The sequence below is a fragment of the Mastigoproctus giganteus genome, chromosome 1 (assembly GCF_048544385.1).
Source record: "Mastigoproctus giganteus isolate SK-2022 chromosome 1, ASM4854438v1, whole genome shotgun sequence".
Taxonomy (NCBI): Eukaryota; Metazoa; Arthropoda; class Arachnida; order Uropygi; family Thelyphonidae; genus Mastigoproctus; species Mastigoproctus giganteus.
In genome coordinates, this window is record NC_143575.1 from 16,074,778 (window position 1) to 16,101,291 (window position 26,514).

The 26,514-nt window shown below is 35.4% G+C and overlaps 1 protein-coding gene across 1 annotated transcript in view; it reads right to left on the reverse strand.

Moving 5' to 3' along the window:
- Positions 1 to 7,451: 7,451 nt before the first annotated feature.
- Positions 7,452 to 26,514, reverse strand: part of Vps45 (vacuolar protein sorting 45) — a 142,738-nt gene continuing 123,675 nt past the window's right edge. Inside the window, exons 12-14 of the mRNA XM_090378827.1 lie at positions 23,222 to 23,343; positions 16,393 to 16,524; positions 7,452 to 7,563 (exon numbers count right to left, since the gene is read on the reverse strand). Coding sequence (XP_090234953.1) covers positions 7,500 to 7,563; positions 16,393 to 16,524; positions 23,222 to 23,343 — 318 coding nt within the window. The 3' untranslated portion in view covers positions 7,452 to 7,499. The remainder of the gene's footprint in view (positions 7,564 to 16,392; positions 16,525 to 23,221; positions 23,344 to 26,514) is intronic.

Here is a 26,514-nt window from a genome sequence, read left to right on the forward strand (position 1 = left end):
TGTAGCCAATAGCTTGATAATGAATAGCAAAACAGCATTAAAACAATTCCCACACTAATTTAATTGCAGTACAGTGACTTGTTACGTAGTTCCAAGATCAAAAAATGATCAAGTATATTGCTTGTAATATTTGCATTATATGCATTTATCCGGAGTCTTGTCACCACTCGGTACAGTTTTTTTTTTTTTTTTTTATGAAAACCCAAAACACGAAAGGTATCAAAACCTATAGTACTTAGTACCGTGCATGGGTTGAAGGAGAAGTATGGGGGGGGGATGCCAGATTTAGACATCACCCGTAACGGACAATTTACTCGAACATATCATTATTGCAACGCAGTTACATTTTCGAAGAGTTAATAATGGCAGATAATAATGAAAAAGCACCAACGTCTGGATGCAGTACGAAGACTACAAAGCAAGAAAATGGCTGAATTTGAAAATTAAATTAGACATTTTGAAGCGAATCGATTCCAGTCAATGACAAGTGGATGTGTGCAATAATTTAGGACTGGCAAGTTTAACTGTAAGGACAATTAAAAAAATAAAGAGTTAATTTTAGCAGCAGGAAAGAACTGTTCCATTGCAAACAACCAAATTGGCTAGACCAGCTATTAATTGAAATGGAGACTTCTAATTTTATTGAAGATAAAATCCAACACAGAATTCTATTAAGTTAAATATTATTAAAGAAAAAGTGATTAGCTTAGATGATGATCTGAAGAAAGCTCACCTCAAAAAAACATGTGGAACCATTTAAAGCTAGTAAGGGCTGGTTCAAAAGAATTAAAATCCAAAGAGAAGCTAACTTGTCTTTATCAAGTGCAGATCAAGGAGCTAAAACTTTCAAAAAATAACTTTTTAAAATTATTGAAAAGGGGTGTTATACTTCTCAACAAGTTTTCAATATAGATGAAACAGGATTATTTTGGAAATGAATGCCTCAAAATATTTGTATCGAAAGAAGAATTAGTTATTTGGTTTTTAGGAGCATTAGCAACTAAGGCCATATTGCTCCGGGATATGCGATGGTCATTCCCTGACCTTTCCACATCCTCCATATTTGGTGGTGATGGGCTCGAACCCCGGTCTAATCAAGAAGCGTGTGCTACGCACTGCTGCTCCTTCCCACCTGGCTATGGAGGCGCCTCGAAAGAAGAAAAAAACATGCCAGGTTTCAAAGCTGCAAAGAATCAGTTGATTTCATTGTTGGGTGGTAATGCCGCAGGGGATTTTAAATTGTTGTTGTTATTTGGTTTTTAGGAGCATTAGCAACTAAGGCCATATTGCTCCGGGGATATGCGGTGGTCATTCCCTGACCTTACCACATTCTCCGTATTTGGTGATCACGGGCTCGAACCCCGGTCTAATCAAGAAGCGTGTGCTACGCACTGCTGCTGGATTTTAAATTAAAACCCCTTTTAGTTTACCAGGAAGAGGGACAAGGTACAACCGCAAATCAACCAAAGATATGAAACTCTACAGCACAGGGCCATTGGATTAATAAATTCATGATTTTAATGGGCATTTTAAGTTTAATTTTCATATGTCATTAGCGTTAGTTGAGGAATTCAATGCAAGAAAGCAAGCATATACAGCATCAGCCAAAAAAAAAAACCCCTTCCCATTTCACCCATCCGGTCTCTCTAAATGTTCGTTTAGTTCAGCCTTCAATTTATTTAAGCTATCAACTTCCACAACAACAGATGGAAGTCTGTTCCACCAATCAACCACCTGCTGGCTAAAGGCAAACTTCCGCACACCTATTCTATAACTCTTTCCTCAATTTGAATCTATCACCTCGCAGGTGCCTAGTCTCCAGATCATCTCAGCCCATCTGCCTAACTTTTCTAGATCCTGTTGCAGTAACATACTGTCTTTACTGTCATTAACAACCCTGCTAACCTTTGCATCATCTGCAAACTTGGCCATCAGTGATATCATTGATAAATACACAAAACAACAATGGACCCAGCACTGAGCCCTGGGGGACTCTGCTAATAACATTAGCCCACGTAGAACAGTGTCCATTTATTACCACTCTCTGCCATCTGCCACTCAACCATCCCTTTATCCATTGCAGTACAAAATGTAACTTGCCCTTAATGCCATACCATTCCAATTTGTACAGCAGTCTTTCATGTGCAACAGTATCAAAAGCTTTCCTGAAATCCAAGTACAGTATATGATATCAAAATTATTTTTTATATCCAATTCCTTTGTGTCCAAATCATAGTATCCAATCAAATTGATCAAACACTTCCCCTTAACAAACCCATGCTGTCTTGTCTAGGTAATCCTGTATCACCTCCAACTAGTGATTCCAATACTTTCCCAGGAACAGAAAGAAGTTAAACTAATTATTAGTGTCACCCTTTGAACCCCCTTTTGTGAATTGGGGATACATTTGCGCATCTCCAATCCATGGGGACCTCCTCTGACTCCAAGGATGCTCTCATAATTATGGCTGAGGGTTTGCTTACTTCCATTGCTGCCTCCTTTGTTATAACTGGATAGATTCCATCTGCCCCAGGTGCCTTTTTTTATGTTTAACTTCAATTTCTCCTCCACTTTGCTCTGTTATTACAAAATCACTCATCTTCCCATTAGTTTGATAACCCTCTGGCATTCCCCCTCCTTGAATAACTCTTCGTTTGAATGTAGATGCAAAATAATCATTCAGTTTATCAGCTACTTGAGCAGGATCATCAATAGTCGAACCATCTGTGTTAAGTGGACCAATCTGATTCATCCCCTTTCTTCTCGAGTTTATATAACTAAACTCTTTGCTGTTTTTCTTTGCGTCCTTTGCCAGAGATTTCTCGTAATCTGCCTTCACCTGCATAACCTCCTTTGTGACTTGATTACAGACTAGCTTATATCTGCCATAGGCTTCTGTGTCATCTGATAATTTATATGCATCCCATGCATTTTTCTTTTCTGCCACGAGTCTCATTAATTCATCCGACATCCATTTAGGCGTGAACGGTATTTCTTAGTTGTTATGAAGAGCCTAGTAGCCTCCAAGATTAAGTCCCTGAATGCTTCCCATTCAGAATTAAACGTTGGTAACATCATCAGTTGATCCCACTTTATATTTAAAGTGGGATCAACCCACAACGTTTAATTCTGAATGCTTCCCATTCAGAATTAAACGTTGGTAACATCATCAGTTGATCCCACTTTATAGAATTAAAGTGTCTGCAACCACTGTAGTCACCTTTACGAAAACCCTTCCCTTTAGCCTTGATGGTAGTTACATCTTTAAGTAAATCCCACATCAGTACACTCTCACCTAGTAGTTCATTTATCTGCAAATTCTTAATGCATAATCACTGCTGATAATCAGATCAAGGGTATTACTTCCTGTGGTTGCCTCTCTAACATGTTGCTGTAGAAAACAATCCTCCAATAAATCCACAAAAGTCTTGCTAGTGTGCGAATGACCAACCCACAAGTTCCAGTCAATATCTGGAAAGTTAAAATCCCCCGTTACAAGACATTCTATTTCTCTGCACAACTTCTTCATTGTACTTATCAGAGTTATTAGGCCTATAACATATTCCTACTTTCTTTTTCCCTTTCCCAGTGTTTATGTCACACCAAACACTCAACATTGCACTGTTCATCCTTGTCAACTGAATGCACTTCCTTAGACTGTGTTTCTTAACTACATTGTACTCCCCAAATTCCAATTCTGCACTGCTTATATGTGTGGCATCATGTCTCTGATATCCCAACAATGCTTTTGATGCCTTGATCAGCACTTCAAATTCATCAATTTTATTTACTATTCTTCTAGCATTAGTGTACATGCACATCTCACTCTTAGTTACCCTAACACAGCCAATGTATTCACTTGTTCCATGATGACTCCTAGCAGCTCTTGAATTCCCCAGCAATTTGCTCTCTAGGCTGCTGCTCATTACAATAGAAGCAGTGCAAGAATCACTTTCGCCTTTTCCTGTGGCTAGCGTTAATCTTTTAGTCTGTGAATCCCCCAATTTAGATACACAAAACAATGGATCCAGCACTGGGCAACTGCGCTAATAACATTAGTCCACGTAGAGCAGTCTAGCACCACCTAACACTGCCTTGATAGCATCAGCAAATATTCTTGCACCCCTTCTATTTAAGTGTATCCCATCCCTGTAGAAGCAATCTCTCCTGTTAGCAAGCACAGACCACGCTGAAAAAAATTCTACCACGTGAACCTTGCACAATCTCTCCAGGGCCAAATTGATTGACAAGACTCTCATCATATACTCCCTCCTATCATGTCTGGGCAGAATTGCAGACACTTTCAAATTTCATCCTAACTCGTGACTTTTTTCCAGCATTGATGTGTATTTGTTAAGTGAATCTGCAGATCTTACTCTTAAGGTCATTAGTGCCAACATGTACAACAATATGTGGTAAGTAACTACTTTACTTACCACATATTGAATCAGAATACAATTCAGACTACTCAATGGCAGAACTTTGTGTATATTTAATTTCATGTGATAAAACAAAAGAAGCATGACCATTTTGTCATGCTTTACATTCTTCTTTACATGCTTCTCGACCATTGCTGTGTAGTCTTCTACGTGTACAGAAGTGTGCATAATACTGTACAGATGTGTACAGTATTATGCACACTGTGTTCACTGTCCAAGTGATATATGAAACACAGTAATATTCTTGTTGTAGTCTATCTTATAAACTCCTCTGTCTATATGGTCATCTCCAAATGCAAACAAAAAATTTATAATCTGATGCTAAATGAGTATTGTACATTCATGGAACTCAAACAAAATTGAGAGTACAGCTATTTTAAATCCACAACAAATACATTATCATAATTTTTATATAAAGTTTAATTGTTCCCTTTATGACTGATGAATGACTGGAATTTTCTTCACAGATAAAACTTACACTGCTCTTGAATTCCATATGTACAAAATAAAATAAAATAACAAGTACAATAAACCAAAAGCAATCATACCAATTAATTCTTATACTAACAGATATATATTTTCAGGTTTTCTTATAAAGTTTATACTTTAAACTTATCATCTTTACATAACATTAAAAGTGACACAAGGTATCACAGTCTACAATTAAGCTACGTTCCAATCAAATTAGATGAAAACAAACAAATAATTTTGAAAAAAGGCCTGGCATGAATTCAGAAAAGACAAGGAACAATATGAAAGAAATAGCACCTGAAGTTTATTTATTACATGTAAATAACCTAAGAAAAGTGTCAAGACAAGACTTGGAATAACAAAATGATTTGAAGTTAAAAATGTATCATGCGGGAAAGGTGTGTGTATTTTCAACATTTCATCATTACCAAGACGTAAAGGCATTTATTTCTTTATTATCTAGTTGCTTTTAGCAATTTACTAACTCATAAATCACTGATTCAGCAATTTTCATGATTTTGTTCAAACAATGGCTACCATTGTTTTTAAAATATATACAGTACAAGAAAAGAAAAGATATTTACAAAAATATATCACTACTTACTTGAGAATTATTTTTCATTGGGTCTCTTTGTAGCCATGCACATACCCAATAGATGTCATTTAATCCTACAAAGGCTTTGGGCTTTTGTAGCATCAAATTCCATCACTGATGGTCATTCATTCTGATCAACTAGTACTTTGAACTCTGTTTCTATTGATTTTTTTTTAAGTTCAATCATTTTTCACAGCACAGAGTAGGAACAGGCAGTACAGACAAATGATTTTCCTAAGACAGGAAGTCTTTCATCATTAACCAGTACTGAATTCAAAAGCTTGTTGACTTTCATTTTTGCCATTACACTTTGATTTCACACATCTCATTACAGAGAGCTTGAATGGATTCATTATACATGTTTTTCAATTAATGTAAAAAGTTTTTTTAAGTGATGTTAGTACAGAGAGGCTCCCTCAAATACAGCCATGAAACACTGGCACCCATGAATGATCACCTAGGTTTCTTGCCACTAATGTTAACTTTTTTGCATCTTTTAATGCTTTAATAATGACAAAAGGTCTTACAAGTACTTCAGTACATGCTGGACTGAAGAACTTGCTGCATTATTTAGCCCATGTAGTTATTTAGAGATGTCTTGATGAATATTTTATTTCCACATCACCCTGGAATTTTTCAGTGATACAAGCAATGTGTTTTTTGCATGAAATTCTGCACTGCTCAGAAAAATTTCTCCCTTTGAAAGAGAGAGAGAAAACAATTTCAGGAAAAGGACTAGACAGGGTAATTGTTAACTTTGTCTGGATTACAGCAGGATCCAACATGGGGGATGTTTAGACGAAAGTGAAACTGAGCATGCAATTTTTTTTTATACTGCAGTAAAAGAATTATCACATCTTGAAAACTACATTTTCACAGATATTCAAAATAGGATGGGTTTACTGGGTCATTGTGTGTATGTAGTGAACAGGCCAAGAAAGGATATACAGAGAAAACATTTTGGACAATTATGAATTTTAAAACTGTCCAGTATTTTAAAACTTCTCCATTATAAAATTAATTTTTAGTTCCTTTTAAATGAGTGTGTGGTAAAATTAACTAAAAGAAATAGTCACTACAGTATAGCTAATGAATATTTACTATATGCCACATTAGAAAATTATATAATTTTATCATCATCCAAATTCATTGTACCAAAGTGTACAGGTCCCATCACAGTGACCCTGCAAAAAACAGTGAAAGCTTGATAGTCCAGAACTATAAGCCTTCCACTATTTTCCTCTCCTCTACTTTGTTCTAGTTTCTGTTCAATCTTTAGCCCTAGTTAGTATAAGCCCGCTCTCTCCTCAGATTTTGCTTAACACCCTTTTGGTCTGCCTTGATGATATGACAGAACAATCTAGTTTCATTCCTGTAATAATGTTTCAAATGTACTGCTTCCTGAGGCTATTAAAACTTAAGATGTGTTTACCCTCAGGAAAAAAAAAAAAAAAAACTGAGCAATCAATAAAAATTTGAACTTGCAATATATTTACTATTTCCAAAACGTTTTCTTACCATTACGTATCTTTCCAAAAAATGCCATGCTGATTAAAATTAATATTACTTCATTTATGAGGTATACATCCATTAACATTGTTAAATAATATAAATACACTAACTGAAACTTTGTTCAAATAATGATTTGTATATATTAAAGAAAACAACTGCATTCCAACTAAAATTGAATAGAATATCTAAGTTTAACACAGAACTATAAAAATAAAATAAAATTTCAAAAGATACTGCTGAGCATTCAGACTTTGTAACATTATTCTTATTATTTCACATTCAGTAAACTATACACAATTATACAACATAACCATCAGTACAATCAAAACTGCCAGCTTATAAACACTAGCTGTGTTAAACAAAATCATATTATTACTTTATTTTGAACACAGTTAAAATGCCAGACAGCTCTGGAATCCTTTTTTTTTTTTTTGGTCTTGATCTATATTATATACTTTCATAATTAATTACTTTCATCTTTTTCACCAACGGGAATGTGAAGAATGAGACAGGCCATATGTGGCAGACTTTACTTCTTCCAGAAAACTAAAATTAGACAAATATGTTAAAATTACTGTGATGAAAAGCAGCATTTTTAAAATTTTCAACTGTTAAATTCAATCAACAAATTACATCTCTACAATGGATGAAATGGTCAATAAAGCTATAATGAAATAGTTAAAATTAGCATGTTTAACCACCAGATTTATAAAGTTTAAATGGGTTCAGTGAATTATGTAAAACATTTTTGGGGAGAGTCTAATTTAGCTATCCCCAACTTCAGGTTGCAACCTAAAACTAAAGATAAATATTTTTTAATGCTTGAACTGTTTGAAATGTTTTTTTTTTTTTTTTTTTGTTTAAATGAATTAAACTATTCAACAATGCTCAGCTTTTTAGAAAAGATCTGATTTCTTTTCTGGAGATAACCCTGAATTTTAACCTTTCTTGGCATAAACCTATTATGAAAGAAAGAAATAAAACAATTATGGATTATTTCCTTTCCAGGTACTTAATTTAAGTTTGAAATTATATCAATGGCTTTCCTGAACCATAATGGCTGCCTATATGTTACAACTAGGCTTTGCAGACAGGAAAATTCAAGGTTGAGGGTAGTTGTATTACTTCTACTAAGACCAGGGAACAGCATTAATTTGAGATACTGCAAGAAGCCTATAAGGATTTGAAACCTGTGGGTGGCTTTTATTTTGAAGGAGGTTATACTGTAAGGGAAATATCTAATTTTGATGTTTCTTTGGTTAAAGGAAGATTCCATAAAGTTCACCATTTTGTCCTCCATTTAAACTGCTGACAAACAATGACACCTAGCTTAATTCACTGTCTAAGAGGCACTACACTTATTGGGATATTAAAAATAACATTAATATGTGTGATCTAAGGTTGGCCAATCCACGCCACATCTTTGCAGTAAGCTGAAGGTAAGTTTGAATATAAGTAAAAATATATCATTTTTCTCAAGAAATTATTGTGAAAGGCCTCCCACACTATGGCATACTGATACAGTAATTTCTAAGGGACCACCTAACCTGAGTACTTTTCCATCTGGTTGGAGGATTGTTGAGATACAGTAATAAAATGAAGTCCATAGGAAAGCATTAAGAGTGCCATTTTGGTTTAAGTTGAAGGCTGGTTTGCATTTAGTTGTTAAGATCAGTTTTTTCTTAAGAAAAAAAGATCGTAGCTATTTCTCACCATAAAATATCAAAAGGACTTTATCTGAGGAGTTGAACATACAGCCACTCCCCGACTTACGTAAAGGTTGCGTTCCGTGGAACTCTATATAAGTCAGAATTTCCCTAAATGCTTTCTTATGCAGCACTCGCAAATTTGATTGAAGCAAAAAAGAAATGTCCGATGAACATGTAAATAAATTTTTTTTTTTTTTTTTTTTTAATTTTTTTATCTCATGCACAGGAAAAATTACAAAAATTTCAAAATTATAAAATTACAAAAAGAGAGGAGACAGGCATAACATCAGCAAGTTTTACCTTTCAAGCATCATTGCCAGAATTAATTCTCCAACTGATAAGCACGCCGCTGCGGAAGTTGAGGGCTGTGGAGATTTAGAAGGGTTTTTCCCCAACACATGACAAAATTTCTCTGTAGCTGCAGAATTGGCACTGGTGACTTCATCTCATACTTAAATGTTTTGGAATCCAGCATAATGCTTGAACCTATTAAACCACCCATTGCTTGCCACGAACTTGGCTTGGGGTTCGTGCTGTACTTATCCTTAATATCTTCATAAATACTTCTTGCTTTTCCTTGAATGCCCATTGGCCTCAGGGGCACTCGCTTCTGAATCTGATTTTCCATCCATATTATTAATAGCTTTTCCATCTTCGATATAGCAGCTGAATGCTTTTTTGTGATCACTGTTGATCGTTTAACCTGTTCTTTTATATGTGCACTGTCCTCAATAGTATTCACTGTTGAAGCAGCGAGACCTAATTCCCATGCAATAGATAAACTTTGTCATGCTTCTTACTTTCTAAATCAATTTTGTTTTGTTTCCTAGCACTGCCACCACTTGCACTTTCTGTTGGTCACTTTCCCTCCATCATTGTAATAAGTAAATAGGAATGAAGAGAAGATTCTGAAAATTTTATTTATTTATTTTTATACGATTGAAGATTTCAGTGAAGGGGAACTAATTTCACTATAATACCATAACGTAAAAATCAACAGAATTTCAGTTATCGCTATTATTGCAAATGCAATAAGATCGAGTTCACTACCCATTTATAACAGATTGTGCTAACAGAAAAGCCCAATAAACCAGAAAGTGCATATTATTTTTGTTTTATGATAGTGACTTCCAGAAATGTGTTTTAGAAAAATATCACAAAGGCATTCAAAAATTGATTCTTATAACGGAATATATGATAACGATGAAAGTGTAGTGCAACTTCCACTATAAAAATGACCTTTTAAAGAAACAAATAGCTTAGTTATATAGCGAAAATTTCAACTTCTGAGGTCCTGGAACGAATTACCAAAAAAAAAAAAGAAAAAGAAAAAAAAGTGTTATTGGGTTCACAATGTGATGTTTTCATGATACCTTCATTTATTCCTACAGGATGCAAAATAAATTTCCACGATTTTTTTAAGTTTGCACCAGCCAGCAAAAACTTATATATAATCAAATTTCCATAAGTATTATGTAAGCCAGGGAGTGGCAATAGAAGGCATTTTTGATCAAGGGGTCATGAAGAATTGGTCCATGAAAGCATTGTGGCAGCCATCTGTTGAGATTATTCTTGTGTCTTTTTAGTATATTGAATGTTTATTGTTCTCTTTTATTACTTGAACAGGACAATTATACAATTTTAGTAGCATCTAAACTTTTCACTGTTAAATGGATTTAATAACAAAAGAGTATCTTAAAACAAGCACTGCAATTAATTACAGTTACAAGTTCAGTGTCCAATAAGCGGAGAGCTCACAGCAGTAAACAGTCAGATTTAACTGTTAAGGTAGATAAGCATATTTCTATGACTAATCAATCAGGTTCACAACCAGATACAGAAATGGGTACAGTGAATATATGTTACAGGGTGAAGGTGTGAATACAGAATTTTATGAAATGGGAATATGGATCTCTATTGGATAAGGAAAGAAGTGTTTTCAATGAGAACTGTACAATTGACAAGGAATTGGGTCAAAGTCTTAGAAGATTAAGATGCAGTTCTCAGGATTTGGAGAGATACCATTCATAGATGTTATGAATATGAATGATGAGCACATGATTTTATAAGAGATTCCCACTCTGAACTTGAATCCTGTATATACAAGGGCATTGATAATCATTGGATTCTGATTTGGAAAGGTTAATGTGAAGCTTTCAAAGGCCAACTGTGGAAAGAGATTACAACTCTCAGAGTAGATGAGGAAATTAGAAGAAATGAAGATAGTCAATTGAACTTTTGCAGCTGGGGAATTTGTAATTCCTGTACCTGCAGAACCTGTTTAGCAAGAATCTTTAAACATTAGTTCAACTGAGTTAGGCAAGCGTATCAAATATGACCTTTTAAACTACAAGAAAGACAAAAATTATGATGACTTCACAAACTTACCAAAGGGTGTATTTAGTGCTTCCATTAAAAGGAGACTCCTAACATTAGAAAAGACAAGTGAAACAATCATGAAATCAATGGAATGGCTGTTAAACTCAATGGAGTACAAGTGTCACAGTATCAAGTAGGGAATTCTTTGTGTGATCATACTGATCTGGGCACGTCAAATTGCAACAACTTAAAAGTTCTAAGTACTAATAGAGTTAAACATACCTGACTTATTAGAGAAATTATATAAAATTCTTGGTTGGCTCATAGAATAAATAACTGCATACCTAAGATATTTATTAAGGCAAGGGCAATGAGGTCAAGTCTGACCGACCTTAAAGTCAAAACTATCAGTGAAACTAGGGACAACGTTGTTGTACAAGTAGGAAGCAGTAGAGATGTGGAAATGATGGAATCTAACACTTTATTTAAAGACACTGGGCTGTTAGTTACAAGGTCTCCCAGGATAAAGCCACACAACAATTATTTATAACATTGATCAGACCATGCAGGAAAAGCCTGAAGATTTATAAGTGCAGAATTTAGCTGATTTGAGGATTAAGGTGAAGGAGGAGGATTTTTTTTTTTTTTTAAGGCTTGTAAGGTGCACTTTTCTAGGGTGAATAAATTTGGTTCAGGATTTCACTGGATACCGGAGTTGTCTTTTAAGATCTGTAGTTTATTGGAAAAATCAGATCATATCTTCTTAGGCTGAAGAAGCCATAGATTTAAGTGCTTTTATTTAGTGATGTTGTATTACAAATGCTTTTGATATGACTCACTGCAGAATGTTGTCACAATAAGGAATTTTGCATTGTGCAGATACTGGTCATTCCTATCATAAATGCCAAGCTAAGAGGTGAAAAATCTATTTGTGTGAATCACCTTGTTAGGAAGTGTCCTTCTCCTCACTCAGTATGAAGTTCATCTTTCTCTTCTTATATTAGAGCTCTGAATTATGCTAAAAAAAATTGAGAACTGAAGATTGGTGCATTTTAAAATTCAGTCTTCTTGAATTTCACAGTACTGATAGTTCTGATTAAATAATTGTCATAACTGATTATGAAATAAATAAATAAATAAAAAAAAAGAAATGCTAGTGAAACAATCAAACTAAAGTTATCAAAACTAAAGATAAAGTTTAACATTAAGTATTAGTATTAGCTACACGGTGCAAGGAAGCCTAAGGCTTATGTTGCACCAGCCAAAAAATAATAACAATAATAATAATATTAATAATAATTTAAATAAAATAATTAATAAATGAAAAATAAAGGCAAGAAAAAATAATAAACATAAACTTAGTCAAGAAACACTTGTCACGATGAACCGAAGACAAATGAACAGCATGAAAAACACTGACAAGGAGAAAATTTGAGTATACTGAGTTACGCAAAGCCATTAGAAAGAAACTCAGAGCACATAAGAAAATTTAACACAAGAAAAGTAGAACAAGCACTAAGGGAAAACAAAGGATTTAAATCAGCAGTAATGCAGAAAGACAAATGATACTGAAACTGAAGAATAGTGATGGGGTACTTATAAATAGCAGAGAAGGCATAATTTCAAATAGCAGAAGACTACTATAGAGAATTATACAAGGAGCAAGGGAATGATGCCAGTAGTGGGGAAGATAGATCGCAAATTAGTAAAACAAACAACATACCTGATATCCATCCTGATGAGATAGAACATGCGTTGAAGAAAATGAAGAATCAGAAACAACATACCTGATATCCATCCTGATGAGATAGAACATGCGTTGAAGAAAATGAAGAATCAGAAACAACATACCTGATATCCATCCTGATGAGATAGAACATGCGTTGAAGAAAATGAAGAATCAGAAAGCCCCAGGGGAAGATGAAGTTACTGTAGAGTTGTTAAAATTGGGAGGAAAAGACATAGCACAAAAACTGGCAAGACTCTTCACAAAATGCATTAGAAAAGATGACACCTAAGGAGTGGAATAATACAATCATAGTTTTGCTGCATAAGAAAGGAGATAAATCAGAAATTGGAAATTATAGACCAATCAGCTTGTTATTCCACATCTACAAGTTGTTCACAAGGGTCATTACTAACAGATTAGAAAGAATACTTGATGAGAATCAACCGAAAGAGCAAGCTGGCTTTAGGACAGGATTCTCTACTATGGATCACCTTCACATAATGTCACAGCTAATGGAGAAAGCAAATGAATATAAAACACCATTATGCCTGGCATTTGTGGATTATGAAAAGGCATTTGACTCCATACAGCATAAGGCAATGTTTTGAGCACTGGAAAGACAAGGCATAGATACCTCATATATTATGATTTTGAAGAACGTATATGAGAATGCTACCTCCTTTATTAGACTAGACAAAGACAGTAGTAAATTTAATATTGAGAAAGGAGTTCAACAAGGAGACACAATATCTCAGAAGTTGTTTACTGCTGCCCTTGAGGAATCAAGTTTAGTAAGGATTTTGGACTAAAGATGAATAAGGCTAAAACAAAAGTAATGATGAATGAGTATACCACAGAAAGGAATATAATGATTGAAGGAGCAGTAATTGAAAAGGTGGCATCATATACTTATCTGGGACATGTCATTAGCTGTAATAATGATAAATGGCTAGAAGTCAAGAGAAGAATAAATTTTGGATGGATAGCATTCAGGAAATATAGTCACATACTGAGGAGCAATATCCCAATTTGTCTGAAACATAAAATAATGAACCAATGTATACTCCCCACCATGACTTATGGAAGTGAAACTTGGGCACTCACCAAAATAATGGAAGAGAAGCTGAGAACTACACAGCAAAGAATGGAACAAATTATATTGGGAACAGACTGTTAGATAAGAAGAGAAACACATGGATTAAGCAGAAACTCAAGTAAAGGACATTCTTATCAAAACTAAAGAACTAAAATAGTCTTGGGCAGGACACATAGCTCGAAAACATGATGACAGATGGACTAAGAAAATAACAGAATTGTACCCAAGAGGAGCTAGAAGAAAATCTGGAAGACAACAACAGAAATGGACAGATGAGTTCGTGGGTAGTAAATGGATGGCCATTGCACAAAACAGAAGGAACTGGAAAGTTGCTGGAGAGGCCTTCATCCTGCAGTGGATTGAAAATGGCTGATGATGATGGGGGAAAAAAAATACACAATCTATGTGTTTCCGTCCTCCTGTAGATAACTATCCAGATGACCTTTGAATTTCCTCAAACTGTCAGCCTGTATCACCTATGTCGGTAACTTACTCCAATAATTTATAACTTTCTGGCTAAAATAAAACTTCCTGCAATCCAATCTAAACATCTCTCCCTGTAATTTGAATTTATGGCCCCTAGTTATAGAATCATTTATAACCATGAAAATTTCATCCTTATTCATTTTACTTATGCCTCTCAGAACCTTAAACATCTCAAGTCTTGTCCAAGGTGCCGAGTTTCCAAGCTTTGCAACCACATATTCAAAGTCTTTCCTTATATGGATGCTATTTTGCTAATCTCACCAGGCAGGTTACCCATCTTTGGACCCTTTCAAGAAGCTCGATGTCTTTCGTTAGCTGCGGTCTGCATACATGAACACAGTATTTCAAGTGTGGTCTAACAATACCCTTTATATAATGGGATTATAACATTCTTATCTCTATTAGCAAATGTTCAATAAATCATTGATAGGACACTATGGGCCTTCCCTGCAATCCGTCTACAATGCTTGGCGAACTTCACGTTTGACTGTATTGTAACTCCCAAGTCCCTTTCTTCCACTACTGACTAGTTCAACTCCACCAAGCATATAAGTTATATTGGGGTTACTGTTCCCCAGTTGTAAGACCTTGCACTTTGCTGGATTAAGGCTTAGCTGCCACTTTTCTGACCATCCCTGAAGTCTATCTAGGTTACTCTGAAGCAGCTCTGCTTGACAGTGATCGTTAACTACTCTTTCAATCTTTACATCATCTGCAAATTTAGACATCATGCCCTCTATCCCTTCATCGATGTCATTTATGAAAATCAAAAACAACAGCGCTCCCAAGACTGATCCTTGGGGAGCCCCACTTCCTAATTAACCCAATCTGAGGAATTTATCACAACCCTCTGCCTCCTGCCCTGATGCCATCCTGCTATCCATCTAAGGAGTTTCCCTGTGATTCCAACCTGTTCCAGCTTATAAAGTAACAACTTGTGTGAGACCGAATCAAATGCTTTGAAGAAATCTAAACAAACTTTGTCAAAATTATTCCCTAAGTCCAGTTCATGAGTGACCCTGTCAAAATAGTCAACTAGATTTGTTAAACATGATTTTTCTTTTACAAAACCCTGATGAGTATTCTTCAGAATTTTATTTTTATATAAATGATCCTAAATTCCGCCCTTAATCATTGCCTCCATGATTTTCCCTACTACTGAAGTTAGACTGACAGTTCGGTAATTTCCCACTTCACCCTTATGTATTGGAGATACATTGGTACTTTTCCAATCCAATGGAATTTCTCCTGAGTCTAGTGATGCTCTCATTACATTATATTTACATGGCTGATCTCTCTCTCTCTCTCTCTCTCTCTCTCTCTCTCTCTCTCTCTCTCTCTCTCTCTCTCTCTCTCTCTCTCTCTCTCTCTCTCTCTCTCTCTCTCTCTCTCTCTCTCTCTCTCTCTCTGTGTGTGTGTGTGTGTGTGCGTGCGTGCGTGCCTTCTCCTTCCCCCATATCAGCCACATTTCTGATTACACCTTTCCATTCAAGTTAAAAAATCATAATTGATTATTTTGAATGTAAGCCATAATCGATTATGCCATCACTAGTTCTAATATGCGAATTGCAGGTGTGAACTAACGAACTGGTATGTATTAGGTATAGACATTGACATATTCATGAACGAGGATAAATCTTACATAAGTGGCTTTGTGATATCCTGAACTGTAATGGATGATTATGATGTGAGTAAATGGATATGAATATTAATTTCCTTTCTGTACATGGATTGAGAGTTAACAAGAACAAAGGAAGCAATAACTGATGATAACATAAATCTGTGCCTGTATGATAATGTAAATATATGGTGGGTTGACAAAGGCTGACTGGCACTGCCTAGTGCAATAAATAAATATATAAACAAAAATGTACATGTTTGATATGAATTAGGAACTAACTACTGATCACTATTTAAAACCAGAAAATCTACATATTTTTTAATCACAGAATTTTCTACAATTAGTGGTGTGTCCCATAACTTTTGGTTGGGTAGTGTAGATGACATAAATATCTGCCTATTTTTTAACTTCTTACCTTTTAAAATTATGGATTGTGGTTCCTCCAAGTATAATTCTCACCCCAGGTATTTGTTTATTCATTTTGTATACAGCGAGCGATTCTTCATAAGTAGTTCCCCCAATCATAAATACAATTATATCTTGAGGCCTGGATATAAAAAAAAAAAAAATAAATAATAAATATATCACTAACTTAAATAATTGCCAAATTTACCAAAACCTTATTAAAATCCATTTTCCAAGTCATTTTGTTTCAGGAAGACCAGAGCAGGATATATAAATTTTCTTTTGTTAATGCAATAACAATTCTTTAAATTTAATTCTATCATAGGTAGACTCCCTTAAGCCAGTCTCATATCTAAACTGTTTTCCCCAATCTTAGCACTTTATATTAATTTTCTGATATTAATTTCTAACCCTTAAGCCATTTGCAAGCAATTTTCTGGAATAGAAAGTCTTCTAAAATGAATAGAGACTACTGTAGCTATAATGTTTAACAATATGTTAAACATGTTGTTAAACATTATACTGTCTGCATGGTGTTAAACAACATGCAGACAGTATAATTGCATTTTGATTTTATCATTTATTTTTTTTGGATAGGGCAAGCTTTCTATTTGTTTGTTATTTTAGGTTGAATTTATATATGCACATCTAACTATAATTATAGTGCTTATTAGATACACAGCTGAATATAAATAAATATTCCTGACAGTCATATAACACTCAACATTTGCAATCTACATTCAAGTAAGTGTAATTAGCAATGTAATATTTAATTACTTTACAATAGCATTAAACGAACTTTGTTGCAAAATTAATCTTAAACTTACTCCAAATTACTGTTTAGATTAAAGTGATTCAAAATGAAATAAACAATTTAAAAAAAAAAAAAAATCACAAAAATGAAAAATGCATTTATATTTTTGGGGGATGCACAGATTGACAAATCTTTGAATGTTTCCTATGGATTCTAAAATCCTCAATATGAGCCCCATAAGTCACATGGTAGACAACAGTTTGATAGTTCACTTCCTCCCAGACCTTTGCCATTATGCCAGTGGTAACTGGAATCACTGTGTTGTTAAGTAAAGGTGGCACAAACACAGCATCCTTTACTTAACTCCATGCAAAAAAAAAAAATCACAGACCTTGGGGGGGGGGGGGGGTAGAGTCATTAAACATGTCCAGGTAAATGTTTCCATCAATCATTTTTCCATAAAAAAAAAGCTCTAAATTTTTTGATATTAAATGGTACAAAACATTTATTTTTGTGGAGTTCCATCCATGCTAAGTGAGGGGACAAAGATTTCAATGAAACACCTGAATGTTGCAACAAATGATTTCCCTGCTCAAGTGAAAAGTAGATTCATCAAAAGTAAGTGCTTCTGGAAAACATACCATAATTCTAGAAAATATACCTATATACCTATATATATATATATATATATATATATATATATATATATGCCTCAAACAACAGTTTGAGACATATTTAGCCCAACTATATATATAAGTTGACTTAGAGATCAAGAATATTTAACTCACAGCTGCATCTGTTAGAGGACTTAATTGTGCACAAAAGTCACATTGCACTGATATTTCATTGCAAAACTGGATGGCACAAAATGTTATTTTCTGTACAAGCCATTTTAATATGAACCCCTGGTGAGTATGATGAAACATTCTGGCAGGTTTTTTTTTTTTTTTTTTTAATTTCTGTAAGTTTATTGTTTGGTATTTACAAATTCACTGGTCATACAAGTATGCATGGTTAAAGAACCTCTGAATTTTTACTTTTTAAATCATCTTGGACACACACACACACACACACACACACACCCCCACCAAAAAGTTACACAGATTCTAATTCTTCTGCAACTTCTGAAAGCATTCATGATAAGCATCTATTGGAATTGATAATAGTTCTATACCATGTTTTGAATATTTACCTCAGTTATTCAGTTATTGTAAATCAGCAGCCTTTAAGTCACAAATTTTGTGGCTGAAATTAGTCACAAAATTGAGCAATGAAGCTCGATTTTGTGGCTAATTTTTCCAAAAAGCATCACATTCAATTGTCATAGAGCTCATTTTTAGTATTCCTAGTAAATTTGTTCTACATGTCCAGTTTGGACATGCAGCACAAATTCATAATGAACAACCTTTGCTGAAATGTGTCACATTCCCAAATCTGTTAAAAATTTGTTAAACATAATTCTGACATTTGACTTGTTTTGGGCTTTGTTTCTACATCACAGAGATAAACCCATGACAAGTTACTAATAATTATGAATGAAACAAAGTGTGGGTCAACAGCAACATGTTGAAGAAGATTCTGATGTACAAGAACTCACTGCCCTCTGTGACTATTAAGCAAGGATGTGAGGCACAACCTTTGCTGAAATGTGTCACATTCCCAAATCTGTTAAAATCGATTACATGTCCCATAAGAAATACCAATTTCATCGGCAACTTCACTTGATAGTTAAATGTTAATCACTCCTCATCAGATCAAGCATAAGTGACTGAATCATTGGTTTTTGAAGATGAAAGGTGACAAGAGATGAAAGGCTTCATTAGGGAGTATATGATGAGAGCCTTGTCGATCAATTCGGCCCTGGAGGGATTGTGCAAGGCTCAAGGGGTGGAATTTTTTTCAGCCTGGACTGTACTTGTTAACAGGAGAGATTGCTTCTACAGGGATGGGATACACTTAAATAGAAAGGGTGCAAGAATTTTTACTGATGCTGTCGAGGCAGTGTTAGGTGGGTCGGAAAACTGCTAGTTGGGGGAGATACAAGGACTAATAGATTAACAGTAGCCACTGGCAGACGTGGGAGTGATTCTTGCACTGCTTCTATTGAAATGAGCAGAAGCCTGAAAAACAAGATGCAGGATATTTCAGAGACTGCTGGGAGTCATTGCGGTACAAGTAAACATATGGGTTGTGTTAGGGTAGCTAAGAATAGAAACAGGTGCATGTATACCTGCGTGTACACCAATGCTAGGAGTTTGGTTAGTTAGTTAGTTAGTTAGTTAGTTTTTAGGAGCATTAGCAACTAAGGCCATATTGCTCCGGGATATGCGGTGGTCATTCCCTGACCTTTCCGCATCCTCCGTATTTGGTGGTGACGGGCTCGAACCCCGGTCTAATCAAGAAGCATGTGCTATGCACTGCTGCTCCATCCCACCTGGCTACGGAGGCGCCGCTAGGAGTTTGGTAAATAAATTTGATGAATTTGAGGTATTGCTCAAAACATCAAAGGCAGATATTGTTGGGATATCAGAGACGTGGTGTCATACAGATATAAGTAATGCGGAACTGGAATTTGAGGAATAAAATGTATATAGAAAGGATAGGCAGGACAAGAGGGGAGGAGGGGTTATGCTATTAATTAAGAAACACATAAAGTCCAAGGAAGTGAAGCCAGTCGACATCGATGGACAGGGCAGTGTCAAGTTAGTTTGGTGTGACATAAGCATAGGGAAATCAAAATTGAGAGTAGGAGTGTGCTATAGGCCTAATGACTCTGATGAGTATAATAAGATATTGTACAGGGAAATAGAGTGGGCCAGTAAATCAGAGAGTGTTATAATGGGTGATTTTAATTTCCCAGATATTGACTGGAATTTGTGGGTTGGTCACTCGCACACTAGCAAGGCTTTTGTGGATTTATTGGATGATTGTTTTCTACATCAGCATGTTCGTGAGGCAACAAGAGGGAGCAATACTCTTGATCTGATTATCAGTAGTGATTCTTCATGCATTAAGAATCTGCAGATAAATGAACCACTAGGTGGCAGTGATCACAGTGTGTTGAAGTGGGATTTACTCAAGGAGGTAACTACCATCAGAGGTAAAGGGAAGGGTTTTTGTTTTTGTAAAGGCGACTATGATGGTCTGAGACAATATTTAAATTCTATACAGTGGGACCAACTGATGATGTTACCAACAGCAAACTCAAAATGGGAAGCATTCAAGGAACTAATCTTGGAGGTTACCAGGCTTTACATACCAACTAAGAAATATTGTTCAAGGTTTAGGCCTAAATGGTTGTCAGATGAACTAATGAGACATGTGGCAGAGAAGAAAAATGCATGGGATACATACAAATTAATGGGTGACATGGAAGCCTATGATAGATATAAGTTGGTCTGTAACCAAGTCACAAAGGAGATTAGGCAAGCAAAGGCAGACTACGAAAAATCCTTGGCAAAGGATGCAAAGAAAAACAGAAAAGAGTTCTTTACATATTTAAACTCAAGAAGGAAAGGGATAAATCAGATTGGTCCACTGGATATTGATGGTTCAACAGTTGAGGATCCTGCTCAGGTGGCTAACAATCTAAACGAGTATTTTGCATCTACATTCACGCATGAGGAGTTATTCAGGAAGGAGAATGATGTAGGTAAAGTAAACATTGGCAGTGAGCTGGATGATTTTGTAATAACTGAGAGGAAAGTGGAGGAGAGATTGTTGAGGATAAACATAAAAAAGGCACTTGGGGTGGATGGGATCTATCCAGTTATATTAAAGGAGGCAGCAAAGGAAGTAAGCAAACCCCTAGCCATAATTATGAGAGCTTCTTTGGACTCAGGGGAGGTACCCATAGACTGGAGATGTGCAAATGTAACCCCAATTCACAAAGGAGGATCAAAGGCTGACACAAGTAATTATAGACCTGTTAGTTTAACTTCTATTCCAGGTAAATTAATGGAGGCACTGGTTAAAGAAGCACTGCAGGATCATCTAGACAAGAATTCAGTTATAGCTCAGACGCAGCATGGTTTTGTTAAGGGCAGGTCTTGCCTGACCAATTTGATTGGATACTATGATGTAGTCACAAAAGAACTGGATGCGGGGAATAACTTTGATATTATATATTTGGATCTTAGAAAGGCTTTTGATACTGTTGCACATGGAAGACTGCTGCACAAATTGGAGCAGTGTGGCATTGGAGGCAAATTGCTGCTATGGATAAGAGGATGGTTGAGTGGCAGAAGACAGAGAGTGGTAATCAATGGACACTGCTCAACGTGGACTAATGTTATTAGTGGAGTTCCTCAGGGTTCAGTGTTGGGTCCGTTGTTGTTTTCGGTGTTTATGAATGATATTGATGATGGGATATCAAGTTTAATGTCCAAGTTTGCAGATGATACAAAGGTTGGCAGGGTTGTTAAGGACACTACTGACGCTATGCTGCTGCAACAGGATCTGGAAAGGTTGAACAGATGGGCTGAGAGGTGGCAAATGAAGTTTAACATTGACAAATGTAAAGTACTACATATGGTTAACAGTAACCCCAGAGCAACGTATCAACTCTGCGGTACTACACTGACAGTGGTGGAGAATGAAAAGGACCTGGGGGTAATTGTGCAGGCAGATATGAAGTTCTCTGAGCAGTGCAGACGAGCTGCAAGAGTAGCTCATGGTGTCTTGTCAATGATATACAGGAATTTTTCTAGCAGGGATAAGGAGGTGATTATTCCCTTGTATAAGGCAATGGTTAGGCCACATCTTGAGTACTGTATACAGGTCTGGAGGCCTCATTTCAAGAAGGATGTAGAGCTGCTGGAATGGGTACAGAGAAGGGCAACAAGATTAGTGAATGGAACAAAGGGTTGCTCTTACGAAGAAAGGCTTAAGTTTTGCAAATTACAGAGTCTGAAGACTAGGCACCGGCGAGGTGATCTGATAGAGGTGTATAAGGCTTTGAATGGTTTGAGCATGCTCAATGCCAATGGGATTCTTCATCTTGCTCAGAATAATCACCTCAGAGGGCATAAATTCAAATTGAGGAAGGACGGATGTCGGATAGATGTGCGGAAATTTGCCTTTGGCCAGCGGGTGGTTGGTTGGTGGTACCGACTTCCATCACTTGTTGTTGAAGTTGATAGCCTAAACAAATTTAAAGCTCAACTGGACAGGTATTTCGAACAAACGGAGGGGTGAAATGGGAGTGGTGTGTGTTTTTTTTTTTTTTTTGTTTTTTTTTTGGCTGATGCTGAATAAGCCTGCTTTCTTGCATCATATGCCTCTACTAATGCTAAAGAGTGAGGGTAATCTTTGACAGATTATTATTATTAGCCAAGGAAGCCCAAGGCTTAGGCTGCACCAGCCAAAAAAAAAAAAAGAGAGAGAGAGAGAGAGAGAGAGAGAAATCACCAAGAAAGAGAAGAATGATAATATCCAATTCAGAACCCTAGGTGTGCCAAACCCATACCAGATGTAAGCCCCTGGGGTTGATCCTCACTTCAAAGTTTAAAGAGGACAAATGAATTTTGTCATTTGAAAAGTCTTCAAATGACAAGGTTCTTCTCCAAAAGCTGTTTGTAACATGGATTTCTGTTGCACCTTTCCCTGATTTGAAAAAAAATTCAATGCATTGCTGCTCAATAAAATCACTAATTTTAATATATGATAAAACACAAAATACCTTCTATTCAATGAACATTAATTCAGGCTCACTCCAGATAAATGGGCGATTCATGCATTATAACGTCTACATGATTCACTGAACATGTGTCAAGTCGCAAATTGCTACAACACTGCAATTTCAAGGTACAAAGTCAATCTCAAACTTTCTGATCATATCTCACATATAAGTGAGCAACAATAACCGTGCATCATAAATATTTTATTTTTATAGAAAAGATAATATATTCCATTTGAAGAGAAAAAATTAGTCAGAAATAATAAAATATGAACAATGAACATTCAGCATAAGCTTTCTCATGCATCCACCTAGTCTTATATTTTAAAACATGCTTATTGAGGAGTCTAATATTTGATTCAGAAGTTAAGATAACTAAATCACTTTTTAAGTTAAATATTCACATACCGTTCTTTTAACTGTGAGTTACCCAGATAAGGATAAGAAGATTCTTTCAGCTTTCCTTTTATCAACTCTTCCAGAGTATCTTTCAGAAGAGGTTTATGTTGTGTATAAATATTCTCTATTCCCTATAAAATGTTTAAAGTAATCAAAAATATTATTAAAATATGCCCATTAAATAATATTTCAGAAAAGTTTGTTCAATGAAAGGCTTAGAAGTGTGTTCTATGCTAATTTCTGCAGCATTGAGATCAACATCCAGTCTGAAAAATAGCCTTATAGTACTAGAAACCCTTACAGTAGCTTTTTAACAAATAGCTTTTAAGTAATAACCGAATAAACAAATATAACATGTAAGTAGTTAACTGCTCATAAACTATGGTAAATAATTAACTTAGTGTTATATATGCAAGTCGGAAAACACTGATTTCATGTAAACTGAGCAAAGTCTTCTTCTAAACTTCATTGTAATATCAAGTGAGGAAAGATAGCAGAAGTAGTTCTGTTGTTAGTTTTGCTGAAGGTATTACAAAGTGTCTCTCTCAACAGAAGCATCAATTAGATGTTGGCTGGCTGGAAGTTTATGCTTAAATGATAATCTGTAGTAAGGCTAAACAGTCGAGACATGGATAGGAAAGAAAGAAATTTATTCATTTTTAAATACAATTGTTGGTGATGCAGAAATTCATGTTGTTCCATTAATTTCAAACCCTAACCTAGACTGCTGTTCATACCTGAATAGCACTTTATGCCACTCAGTGGGTAAATCACCAAGTCACAGATCTCAGAAGTTTAGTTCTCCTTAATTTGGACCCATTAATTTTACACTAGCCAACGTGAATTTTATTTCCGCTAATACAGCTGTTTGTAGTCAATGCACAGATTTCAAAAATAATTCTTAAAATTTCACATCACATCATAATTTCTACTTTAGAGGTTTTTGTAAATGCCCATAACCTACAATTTAGGGGAGTAGATAAAACACTGATCTGTTGTATTACTTGCAAATATAAATGTTTGCATATGGCAATAATGTCAGGGAGAGTTAACATGTTCAACCTTGTCTCTCTGCCTCCTACCTCTCTCTTTCAGTAACAGAAAAACAGTTGTAGTGGATATGGTACAGTTTATCAGCATATCTAATATATACTGCTTTCTTACTTTGTGTTTTTCTTAGCACTGTATAGTTACAATTTTTAAGCAGAAGCAAAGGAAGTTTCTGAATAACATCCTGACAATTTCCTCTACATGTGTGGACAGTTTAACAAATTCAGTATTACTAGAAGTGAATATTCTTCATACTCTGGTTGCAAGATTGGTGATTGGGACAAAACTTGGGCTCCATATATGTGCTGTATTATCAACAACACAAATATGAGGATGTAGATAGCTGTGAAAATTAAAAAGTTCTTCCTAAAATTAAAATGTTCTGCTTGCTGTTCTTCCTACGATGTAGCGAGAATTGCTTAACCACACTGACATTTGCTGTTTATAATAACAAAAATTTCAGGGATGTACAGAAAAATGCAAGCACAGCATCAAATATCCTAACATATCCCAATAAGGGATATTCTACACACTGAAGGCATGTTCTACACATTGAAGACCTGCTGATATAACATCTCCCAAAACCATGAGATAAAAGAAGCAGTGATGAATATAGCTAAGACTGCTGTGTTAACTTCTCTAGACCATCCACTTCAACAGATTAGGTCTACCAACCAGAAAATTATAATGCACAGCACTTAATTAGGCAAGAGGTGAATAACTTAGTATGTGATTTAAATGCATCTAAAGAGCAAACAGTGGTTCTAGGTTATTAACAGTAGATGTTACCTACTGCAGGAACTAAAATTACAGATTACTAAAATTACTTTTTCAGAGTGTGCATGTAAGTATACAGTTTTCAAGGACTGTTTCAAATATATTTCAAATAATGTGTCCCTTTATATATGTACTGTCTTGAAATTTTCCAGTGTGCTATGATCTCTTATGTGCTTCTAACTGTGGACACATATTATAACAGATGGCAGTATGAAAATATTTTAATCAAACATATAACATACTACACACATTCTATTTCCTTAGAAATGTTTGCCATTCAGGGAGTGTTTCTTATAATCCAACCTGTCCAGACACTGTTGTCTAATTTGAGAATACAAAAGACAAAATTCTCTGGAAGTAAGATTCAGAAGTTGATGAAATTGAATCAAGTGATATATAAATAAATACAGAAGATGCACAAAAAAAATTTTTTTTCTCATTTGATTTTTGAGAATTTAACTAAAACTTTAGCATTAGTAGAGGTATACGACACAAGAAAGCAAGCTTATATAGCATCAGCCAAAAAAAAAAAAAAAAAAAAAAACCATCCCATTTCACCTCTCCATTCGTTCCAAATGCCTCCAGCTCAGCCTTAACTTTATTTAGGCCATCAACTTCTAAAACAAAAGATGGAAGTCTGTTCCACCAAGCAACCACCCACTGGCTAAAGGCAAAATTCCTCACAACTATTCTACAACTGTTTTTCCTCATTTTGAATCTATGCCCCCTTAGATTCTTAATTCAAGCAAGAGAAAGGAATCCCATCAGCATTCAGCTTGCTCAACCCATTCAAGGCCTTTACACCTCAATCAGATCACCCCACAGGTGCCTACTCTCTCTCTCTCTAGGCACTGCAATTTGCAGAACTTAAAAGCCTTTCTTGGTAAGAGCACTCCTTTGTTCCCCTCACCAATCTTGTTGCCCTTCTTTTTACTCGTTCTAGCAACTCTACATCCTTCCTAAAATGAGGCCTCCAAACCTCTACACAGTACTCTAGGTGTGGCCTGACTATTGCCTTGTACAATGGGATAATCACCTCCCTGTCCCTGCTACCAAAATTCCTATATATCATTGACAAGACTTCATGGCAGTCAGTTGAGAACAGTCGGTGGATTTTTGGCTGCTGTAAAGGGGTAAGTATTTAGATAGTTTTACCATATTCTTCGTTAATTAACATACTACACTGTTCTTTACAAAGATATTAAATAGATTTAGTAGCCTTCATTAGTTTCTTATTTTGAATTTAACCAGTGATTTTTGGAAGTTACGACTCCCAGTGTTGGTGTCAATATTGTTGAACTTGCCGCCTTATTGTAATCAATAAGAAATAGCGGAACGTATATATCTCGAACTGATAGCGTAAGGTATAACATAATATGAAGCAGTGTATTAGGAATCTGTTAGCTTAGTATAGTATTATAAATTAATCAAAAATATTTATTAATTTAATTAAATTTCACTGTTAAGTAAACTGT